The following is an 11,668-nucleotide window of genomic DNA, read 5'->3' on the forward strand; positions in this document are numbered from 1 at the left end:
GAAATTAGCTTCGTTGGCCTCCCAAGTGGTTACAACACGTTGACAAAGCCTCCTTTGAGAAGAAAAAAGGCGTGGCTTTGCTGTTAGTGTTTATTTTTGCTTACAAATATTTGTTGTTTCCATTACAATTCGAAGCGTCACTCGAGAAGGAGCTGTGGAGAAGCTTGCCAAAGCTGTACGACTACGATGATTATGACGTATGTAAACACCGGAACCCGGATTATTTCTACTGTGTGGTAAAAGCACATATCATCAAGAATGCAAGTTCGGAATTATGGCGCAAGATTAGTGTGAGTATTATTTTGATAAATTTTGTAAACAGCACTTTTGGTCCTGACCAAACTTGGCGAAAACGTTTATCTTTCGTTAGCTGCAAATCCTGAAATTTCGTGCAGATTGGACCATTTTTCAATGTGCGGAAACGCTTTTTATGGCAATTAAAAAACATTTTCTTCTGCTTATGAGGCAAATTTAATTCAGAGTGTTTGTCCTTCAGCCGGCAATTCCGAAGATTCAAAATATGTGGTAAGCGTTAAAGTACCCAATTTGATCAAAAACAGTTTACAATCGATTGTGCATGTTTTATGATTTGAACAATTTTGTAAGTCCCATGATTACTTGGTTGAAATTTGAATACAAATTTCGAAATTTTCAGATAAAAATTTAATTTATAAATTACATATTACGACAAATCTAAAAAATCGCCGATTTCAATGTGCCTTTTGAGTTTAAAAAGGTTTAAGAATTGCGCAAAACATATTCTTTATCAAATTTCCATTACCGTCAGTGGGAGTGGCTTTGGGTCTGTTGGTGACATTGGGTTACGTTACGTTATCAGCAACTCTCTTCAAAATCAATTTTGTGTCATTGGTTCACACATCCAAGGCTCCATACAATATTGGCAGTTGTCTTTACAAAAATGGTACGTAAATATTAGGGTGGTCCAAATTTGGGTTTTCTTGGGGCTACCCCCTGAAATCAAAAATTGACCCATCACTAGGCTAAATTCCAAATTTGAGCTCATTCTGACCACGGGAACCCCTCCCTCTAAGTTGTTGAAGTTTGTATGGGGAAAATTGTCAAAATGTATTGAGAAAAACAACTCTTTCAGTTTTTTACCTGTGGAGGGCGCAATAGTCTCCAAAAATGATCATTTTTGCGCAGACGGCTCTAAGGGGCAACATAACAGGCGCACTGCCAGGCAGACAGGCAGGCAAGTGAGCAAACACGTGCATTTAAAAATAATTGTTTCTAGCCCCTTAGAGACGTCTGCGCAAAAAAAAAAAGAACATTTTCGGAAGCTAATAACTTTTCAACAAAAAATCACGGGGGTTCCCGCCCGTAGCCCCAAGAAAGCCCGTATTTTGGCCATCCTAGTAAATATTCGAAAATCTGATCGATTCTGATCGATTTGGTGTCTTCGACACTATCCCGAAAACGGGAACAGAAAAACCTATTTTTTAAATTAACTTTCGTTATAAAAAATAAATTGCACAAAATACTTTTTTGCTGGTTGCTGTGTTTTTTTTTTAATTCTGGAATCAACAATTATTTTTCAAAATTGCGTAATATTGAAGTCACCTGTTGTCTCGGAATTGACAAAATCGTTCAGGCTTTCAAAATGCATATGCGCTTTTTTGAAATGTTGCTCCAGAACTTTTGAACATCTTATTTAAATCACGTGCCAGAATTTGGTCTGCAAATACAACAATTATGAAAGCATAATATAACAGCTTCCCGAGTTCCTGAGTTAGTCGTAACGTCGTAACAGCCATCACGACTTACGGCACTTACTTGTTTTTTTTTCTCTTAAGAAAATCATACTTTTTTTTGTTTAAAGGACGTGAAGATGATCAATTTGAAGCATTTTTTAATCTGATAATTCGCCAATTGGACAAAAATCGAACGAAAAGGTTTTTTTTTAATGAATTGCGCTAAGGATCTATTTTGCAATAATAACTAACCTTTAGCATATCTTTTTTCGAGTTCAGCGACCTCAAAAAACACAAACTACCAGATCATTTTAAAGAATTAATGGGATCATGCAAAAGCTCAACGACTCAATAAAAGACATGAAAAAACTCGTGATTGGATTATTCTATGGGAAATTTATGCAAGGTTTGGTCACTGGTCACTGGTCACTGGTCACAAGGTCACTGTACTTGCAAAGTCATATTACTTGATATTCATACTTGCTTATGACCTGTTATTATTTTCTGATTTTTTACAACAAAAAAAGAGATTTCCGTGGTTTCACTCCTCCTCCAATTACAAACGCTGAATCAATGCTTTATCAGGCATGAGTAAATGCGTCGGGTCATTGCAATATGGTACATTGGGTGGTCAAGTTTCAAAAAAGTGACATTCTCCAAATATGTTTTGGTAATTTGTAACAGTTCTTTTGGGGGGGATGCGATTAGCGACTGGTGAGGTGATGGAACGGAACCAAAACTTGGTTTTTTTTGGCCAACAACCACAACTGTTTCCGCCAACCGATGACCCGGAACGACCGTCCCTTTGGAAACCCTCTCGCTTAAGCGCCAGTGTAGCTGAAGGCTACACTGCGAAAGGGCGTGTTACTTGGAGAACCCGGCTCAGCTTCTCAGGGCAGGTCAAGTGAGAACCACTTATTAAAAGCGCATCAAAAAAACGAAGATAGATATCGAACAAGGAACTCAAAAACCACAAGTCTGTCGAAAGTGCGTTTCGTAAAAGAATCAAGCCTAGAATTAAACTTAACATCCACTTGTTTATTCTCTAGGGGGGCAGGGTTTACAGTTTGGGGTCACGTGCACGTGTAAGGGGAGAGATCTCTTAAATCTAGTCTGACCTGCTACAGCCTAAGGCTGTTTTTTTTTTTGTTGCTGCACTCTCAGTCGCCGGCGTGGTCCACTGGCTCGAGGATTTAGCGCGTCCTCTACGGACTCGCACGCCTGTCCGATTCTCGATCGGAAGTTGGCCAGCTGGGCTGGCGTGAACGACTGGGTCCTCTGGCTCACGTGCGTTGGCGGGCACGCTACGGACACGTTGCTCTGCTGCTGCGGCTGCTGACTCGCGGTATCGCTACTGTTGCTCGGCGGATGAACGCCGCTGCCGACTACGCTGCCGGCCGGTTCTCGCGATCACAGGTGCTGATCTGCTACTGCTACGTCTGGGCGGGCTCTCGGGCCGCCTGGTACGAACGCTGCTACTGGGCAGGACTCCCACGTTGGTGAGACTTCGCTGGGACACGTGGCACTCGATCTTGGCACTTCCAGGCGCCGGTGAGGTCCACTCGCTCAGAGATTTGACGCGTCTCCTACGGACAACTCACCTGCCGATCGTTGTCGGATTGTTCGCCAGCGATGCTGGTTGGAAACGGCTGGGTCCAATGGCTCACGTGCGTTGGCGGGCACGCTACGGACTCGTGCTTCGAGCTAAAGTTGCTGGCCACGTGTCGCGGGTCAATCGCCGGTTCGAACGGATGTAGACGAAAGTCGATGGTGGTCCAGTGGCTCAAGGTTGATGGCGGCAACCTCTACGGACGACACCACGTGGCCGCGTGGGCGGCTCAGCGGGCCAGCTATGCTGGAGCCTCGTCGACGATCGCGTCCTGTGGCTCGGAGGGGATGGTGTGGCCTCCTACGGACTCTCGGCGGACCCTGGCGGATAGGCACGGTTCGTTCGCTGTGCGGGCTTGCTTGGGCTGCTCCGGTGTGAAGCACGCGGTGGCGTGGTGCTTACCTCACAGTGCTGCACCGCGTTGTGAAACGTTCGCAGGTGCTGGTGGGATGTAGAACCTACCAAAAGAACCTTCGCCTGAAGGTTCTACGGGCGAAACGGGGCAACTTAGATCACTGGCCTAATTTAATGTATTTAATTACCTTTGGTTCTGGTTTGTAACAACACGCCCGCGGGGGGGGGGGGGCGGTGGAGCGGAAAAACGCTAATCTAGCGACTTGGGCCTAATTTCACAAAATTGGTAAAGTGATCTAAATTAATTAAAAGAACTACAATAACTCGGGAGTGAACTCACGTCCAAATACACTTCGCTTTGCACACGCGGACTTAAATTCAACGGCTTGGCTAATTGGCAGACTTGTAAATTTTCGCAACTACTACACATCCCTAAATGCTGGTGATCTTCACTAGCGCACGATCTCGGAGCAAATGGCAGAGAGCCCTTGACGACACTAGGTCGAGACCTTGACCGCGAAAAATGGCTCACTCGTGGCCGGCTCTGATTGGTCAAGGCCGAGTCCTACTCGCAAGGTGCCCTGGTTGCTAAGCACTTAGCGGAAAATTGAGAGAGTTTCGGCCAGGTCAATATATCACACGATCATCGTCTACGGGAGATGTAGAGTTGACCTATTTTTTTTAATTTTTAGTTCCGAAACTCACCACCTCACCCAGTTGGCGCTCGCTCATTTAGGGGAAATTGATGATCGCCCATGATCGTTCTTAATATGGTTACAATTTTTTTCTCGAAAGTAAACATTCTAACTAAGAAAAATCCAAAATCAATGCTCTAAGTTTGTTCATTACGGAGATACGCAAGCTGAAAGTAAAAAAATTGAGCAAAAAACTAGCGTTTTTCGAAAAAGGCTGATTATTTAATTTTAACATAGCTCAGCCATTTTAAATATTTTATTAGGACAGCCGGGTCCGGTGGTTTAGTGGTTAGCGTGGTAGCCTCCAAACCCCAGTATGGCCTGGGTTCAATCCCAGACGGACCCGGTGGCATTTTTCGAGACGAGATTTGCCTGACCACGCCTTCTATCGGATGGGGAAGTAAAACGTCGGTCCATTTGCGTAAAAGAGGCTATGGGTGACTCACCACACATAACCTTCGGACGCCTAGATATGAGCAGAAACTTGCAACAGAGCCCACAAAAGACCCGGGGGATAGGACCTAATCAAAAAAAAGTCTAGAAATGGTGTTTCCAAACCAAAAACTGAAGTTTTCATCGAATAACTGGAGCATTTTTTTGATTGGATTGGATCATAATCTAACATTGCTGAAATTTCCAGCCTGCGATTTTTTGCGTTTTCGGAGATATGCCATTGTGAACATTTACGTTTTATCAATATTTGCTGCAATCTATATATGCGACCGTTTATTTCACTTGCTTTGCTACCCACTTCGTGGGCATCGTCACTTCAAAAATCAGTACATGGTTTCAAGAAGTTCGAAATGACTTTATTAGAATTTTCTGTTGCCTACATTCAAAATTGAGTACCTTAGTCAAAATAAGGTATTCGTACCGAAGTTTCTCAAGCGAAACTGGACAATCTCAGTATGACACCGAAAAAAGTATTCAGCAAAATATTGACTTAGCATGATGAATTTCTACGATCAATCCATGAAACTGATCCACATTTAAGTTCTATTTTGGTTCGTACAAAACGTCATAAAAAGTACCTCTGAAGCCATCAGAAACTCTATAACTAAATGAATTTTCATGAACAAGAACAGGAGGGGAGGGGAGGGGAGGGGAGGGGAGGGGAGGGGGTGAAATGAAGAGGAGGAGGGGTTGTGTCCTTAGAGTGGGGATGTATTAGCTTATCCATAATTTAATAATATAAACTTGCAATACAATATATACGCAATTCTGTTGTACTTGAAAAGACTATTTATTATTAACAATCAACTATTGAAAACATGAAAAGTCATAAAAATCGACGTATACCATTTCAATAGCATACAATTACCGAAATTTGTATGAAAAAAACATTTAAAAAGCAAAAAAATAATTTGGCCGCCTGTTAGTATGGGGATGGTCCATAGTACATTGTCAGTTCGCTTCCAGTAAATCTTTTAAAGCGAACATTCTTGTGATATATTTTTGATGTTTTTAATTGTATTTAATTTTCCTAGATAATTTCAAATTATTTAAATAAAATTCTACTATTACCCGAGCAGACGGAAATAACTTGGGAATAAATTTTTGTGATCTTTGGAAATACTAGGCCAATAACATTTTATGTTATTTATAACAAGATTTGTCATTCGTCGTTATGATTTTTTAGTTATTGGATTGTTAAAGTAATAACAGACTAATAGCACTTTTAGTTATTCTTCGAACAAATCTTTGTTATTATTTTCTGTTATTTTAACGACTAATCAAATCATCCCAATAATAGTTGGAGGAATTCTTCCATAACAAAAAATGTTATTCCAAAGTTGCTTTGGCTTTCAACCAATATCAGACCAATAACAAATTTTGGTAAGATAACTTAAACTGTTATTAATCTCTTATGCAAAAATGGATTTTTGAAGAAGATTCCATAACACTTTCTGTCAGTATTTGTTATTGAAATGGCATAAATTTTGTTTTTGCCGTCTGCTCGGGTACTGAATTACTGAGGTCACAAGGTTGCTAAAGCTTTTTTCTCCAAAAAGTCAAAAACACTCAAAAAGTTACAATTCGCGTTCAAATAAGATAAACCCTTGCATGAATAGTCTCAATCTTAACGAGCATGGAACAAGCTTTCATAGACACCTAAGCGAATTTGGCGCTTAGTGATGCTTTGTGGGCATTTCCCTTGACCTGCATGGTACGGGTGGCACGGCACAGGCATGAGCGCAAAGCATTAGTCAAGAGATGTCTTTTGTTGTGTCGGTCTGTTTGTCATTTTGTAACCTACCCTAGGTTAAGGTGCTTGCTCGAGATTGACATGGTCTACCGATTTTGGCATTGACAGACGCTTTTAAATTTTAATTAGTTGAGTGTACACGCAAACGAGAAATCCGTGAGGGTGGCCCTCCCAATTTGAGCTGTGTGGAACAACGCTGAAATCGCACGGAAATCCCTCCCGACTTGAACGGTCTCGAAAATTCACGCACACCATCACAGGAAAATGTCGAAATGTTTCAATTTCATTGACCAAGAACGTAAACACTCGAAGCGCAGTTGTATCTCACACGTCAGTGCTGTGCACAAGTATGCGTGCTTCATTTGTATCGCCGATCAGCACAAATTCACTTAGCAGTGTGGTGCAGGAGTGACATGACTCAAACAGCTTTAACAATTGAAGAATTTACAGTTTTCCTTAATTGTTATGTCAAAATGTCAAAATGTCAAAATGTCAAAATGTCAAAATGTCAAATTGTCAAATTGTCAAATTGTCAAATTGTCAAATTGTCAAATTGTCAAATTGTCAAATTGTCAAATTGTCAAATTGTCAAATTGTCAAATTGTCAAATTGTCAAATTGTCAAATTGTCAAATTGTCAAATTGTCAAATTGTCAAATTGTCAAATTGTCAAATTGTCAAATTGTCAATTTGTCAAATTGTCAAATTGTCAAATTGTCAAATTGTCAAATTGTCAAATTGTCAAATTGTCAAATTGTCAAATTGTCAAATTGTCAAATTGTCAAATTGTCAAATTGTCAAATTGTCAAATTGTCAAATTGTCAAATTGTCAAATTGTCAAATTGTCAAATTGTCAAATTGTCAAATTGTCAAATTGTCAAAATGTCAAAATGTCAAAATGTCAAAATGTCAAAATGTCAAAATGTCAAAATGTCAAAATGTCAAAATGTCAAAATGTCAAAATGTCAGAATGTCAGAATGTCAAAATGTCAGACAATTTGACAATTTGACAATTTGACAATTTGACAATTTGACAATTTGACAATTTGACAATTTGACAATTTGACAATTTGACAATTTGACAATTTGACAATTTGACAATTTGACAATTTGACAATTTGACAATTTGACAATTTGACAATTTGACAATTTGACAATTTGACAATTTGACAATTTGACAATTTGACAATTTGACAATTTGACAATTTGACAATTTGACAATTTGACAATTTGACAATTTGACAATTTGACAATTTGACAATTTGACAATTTGACAATTTGACAATTTGACAATTTGACAATTTGACAATTTGACAATTTGACAATTTGACAATTTGACAATTTGACAATTTGACAATTTGACAATTTGACAATTTGACAATTTGACAATTTGACAATTTGACAATTTGACAATTTGACAATTTGACAATTTGACAATTTGACAATTTGACAATTTGACAATTTGACAATTTGACAATTTGACAATTTGACAATTTGACAATTTGACAATTTGACAATTTGACAATTTGACAATTTGACAATTTGACAATTTGACAATTTGACAATTTGACAATTTGACAATTTGACAATTTGACAATTTGACAATTTGACAATTTGACAATTTGACAATTTGACAATTTGACAATCTGACAATTTGACAATTTGACAATTTGACAATTTGACAATTTGACAATTTGACAATTTGACAATTTGACAATTTGACAATTTGACAATTTGACAATTTGACAATTTGACAATTTGACAATTTGACAATTTGACAATTTGACAATTTGACAAATTGACAATTTGACAATTTGACAATTTGACAATTTGACATTTTGACATTTTGACATTTTGACATTTTGACATTTTGACATTTTGACATTTTGACATTTTGACATTTTGACATTTTGACATTTTGACATTTTGACATTTTGACATTTTGACATTTTGACATTTTGACATTTTGACATTTTGACATTTTGACATTTTGACATTTTGACATTTTGACATTTTGACATTTTGACATTTTTACATTTTTACATTTTTACATTTTTACATTTTGACATTTTGACATTTTGACATTTTGACATTTTGACATTTTGACATTTTGACATTTTGACATTTTGACATTTTGACATTTTGACATTTTGACATTTTTACATTTTTACATTTTGACATTTTGACATTTTGACATTTTGACATTTTGACATTTTGACATTTTGACATTTTGACATTTTGACATTTTGACATTTTGACATTTTGACATTTTGACATTTTGACATTTTGACATTTTGACATTTTGACATTTTGACATTTTGACATTTTGACATTTTGACATTTTGACATTTTGACATTTTTACTTTTTTACATTTTTACATTTTGACATTTTGACATTTTGACATTTTGACATTTTGACATTTTGACATTTTTACATTTTTACATTTTTACATTTTTACATTTTTACATTTTTACATTTTTACATTTTTACATTTTTACATTTTTACATTTTTACATTTTTACATTTTTACATTTTTACATTTTTACATTTTTACATTTTTACATTTTTACATTTTTACATTTTTACATTTTTACATTTTTACATTTTTACATTTTTACATTTTGACATTTTTACATTTTTACATTTTTACATTTTTACATTTTTACATTTTTACATTTTTACATTTTTACATTTTTACATTTTTACATTTTTACATTTTTACATTTTTACATTTTTACATTTTTACATTTTTACATTTTTACATTTTTACATTTTTACATTTTTACATTTTTACATTTTTACATTTTTACATTTTTACATTTTTACATTTTTACATTTTTACATTTTTACATTTTTACATTTTTACATTTTTACATTTTTACATTTTTACATTTTTACATTTTTACATTTTTACATTTTTACATTTTTACATTTTTACATTTTTACATTTTTACATTTTTACATTTTTACATTTTTACATTTTTACATTTTTACATTTTTACATTTTTACATTTTTACATTTTTACATTTTTACATTTTTACATTTTTACATTTTTACATTTTTACATTTTTACATTTTTACATTTTTACATTTTTACATTTTTACATTTTTACATTTTTACATTTTTACATTTTTACATTTTTACATTTTTACATTTTTACATTTTTACATTTTTACATTTTTACATTTTTACATTTTTACATTTTTACATTTTTACATTTTTACATTTTTACATTTTTACATTTTTACATTTTTACATTTTTACATTTTTACATTTTTACATTTTTACATTTTTACATTTTTACATTTTTACATTTTTACATTTTTACATTTTTACATTTTTACATTTTTACATTTTGTACATTTTTACATTTTAACATTTTTACATTTTTACATTTTTTAAATTTTTACATTTTTTAAATTTTTACATTTTGACATTTTGACGTTATGACATAATCCAGTAAATACAGTTTTCAGTTTTTTTGTTATACAATATTATACATTATTTTTATAAAACATCATTAATAATTTATTTTACGATTTTGTAATTTTCATTTTAACAAAAAATTTCAACAATTAAATTGTAATTACGTAGTTTAAGGCATGACCCATATCTAACTAAAAAGTATCCGTGGTGTAGGTACTGCCCCTTGTCAAAACTATATATTCACTAACACTCACACACACTCATAGCAGCCGTCGCTGTCACTTTGTCGGGCCGGTCGGGCCAAATCAATCGTTTTCCAGTTTTGCTTTCGAGAGGTTTTTTTTTCTTCGGCGGACATTAAACGGTTAATTTTGAAGAAATTAAACTGGAGCTCGGGAAAATAATATGACTTGTCGAACAGGTAAGCGAACATTTTCGTTTTGAGATAAAAACCAGCCACATTTCTGAGTTTCAGGTGGAAGTCATGAAACTTATTGTTTTCTTGTTTTTTTTTTGTTGCAGGTTCATTTGCCGGTTGCAGGAAACTTCGTGTGGAAAAATTAAGTCCAGAAATCACGGATTTGGCCATGACTTTGAGCCAGTTCCTGATCAAGAACGGTGGTGGGCAAATGGCTGAACCGCGGCAACAACGGTCGAAAATCATTTCCGGGCGTGATTGGAAAAGGCGCAACGATTTGTAAATGAAAGCAGCAGTGAAATTTTGTGTCAAATTTGTTGTTGTGATTGTGAGAACCGGTTTTCAGTTGAAGGTCATTAATAAATAAAACCTAACTAAAATCAACTGTTTTTTCTGAGAAAAAAAAGAACAAGAGTAAGAAGTAGAACATTCTTGGTACACGCATACACACGCAAAAAAAAACTTGCTCACCAATACTACCACAACAAACGGGACCAAATAAACACCAACACAAATAAAAAAAACCTTTCAATGTGTGAGTGTTTTCGTGTTTTCAAGCTTGAAATAATTCATGCGGTTTTCCCTCACAAGCTTTGTGCGTGATTTCTCGCCTGTCCGTGCGCGGAAGGATTTCTCGCTCGTTTCGGGAGGGATTCCGCACAAATTTCCACCGATCTCGGTTGCGTGTACAGTGTACACTTTTTAGAGATATATTTTAATTTTGGAACGCCAAAAATCACAAAAACTTTAGTCAAAACAGTAAGCCCCCGTTAAGAATCAGCACTTGAACTCAGTGTCTGAAAGCATAATCTAGTTTGGAAGTGTCCTTCCGCTACTCTTGTTAACTACTCTACAACGATGTGCCAAGACGCTAATGATCTTCTCGATTTACACGACTCCATCCGGCGATCTTGCTCCACCTACTCCTCAACCATCTGTATGAACAGCCATAATTGTTACCTTTCTTCTAGAGCCACTGACGTCAATCGACGCACATGAGCGAGCATGGCCTTTTGACCATGAGGAAAACCCCGGCCGTCGAGTGTTGATATTTTCAACTCTGCGTGCCTTCCGGGGGCTTGGATATGAATTCCAAGGGAAATTTAACGTTTTCAGTGTTAGAATTTTGCAACTTTTAAGCACAAAAAGGCATCCAAATTCCTTGATTAAGATTAAGATCCAACCAGGATAAATCCTTGTCCATTATATTGCTCAGATTTTTCCACACAAGAATATCCATAATTAT

General features: G+C 35.9%; 1 protein-coding gene across 1 annotated transcript; it reads left to right on the forward strand.

Moving 5' to 3' along the window:
• Window positions 1-2,411: 2,411 nt before the first annotated feature.
• LOC120431904 (uncharacterized) lies at window positions 2,412-4,448 on the forward strand. Its single transcript, XM_039597035.2, has one exon. The coding sequence runs from the start codon at window positions 3,345-3,347 to the stop codon at window positions 3,774-3,776; it is 432 nt and encodes a 143-aa protein (XP_039452969.1). The 5' UTR covers window positions 2,412-3,344; the 3' UTR covers window positions 3,777-4,448.
• The last annotated feature ends 7,220 nt before the right edge of the window (window positions 4,449-11,668 follow it).

Source organism: Culex pipiens, chromosome 2, assembly GCF_016801865.2.
Source record: "Culex pipiens pallens isolate TS chromosome 2, TS_CPP_V2, whole genome shotgun sequence".
NCBI classification, from domain to species: Eukaryota; Metazoa; Arthropoda; class Insecta; order Diptera; family Culicidae; genus Culex; species Culex pipiens.

Bases quoted from the DNA above. Each gene is read 5' to 3' on its own strand.
- LOC120431904 (XM_039597035.2), top strand. From the start codon at position 3,345: ATGCTGGTTGGAAACGGCTGGGTCCAATGGCTCACGTGCGTTGGCGGG.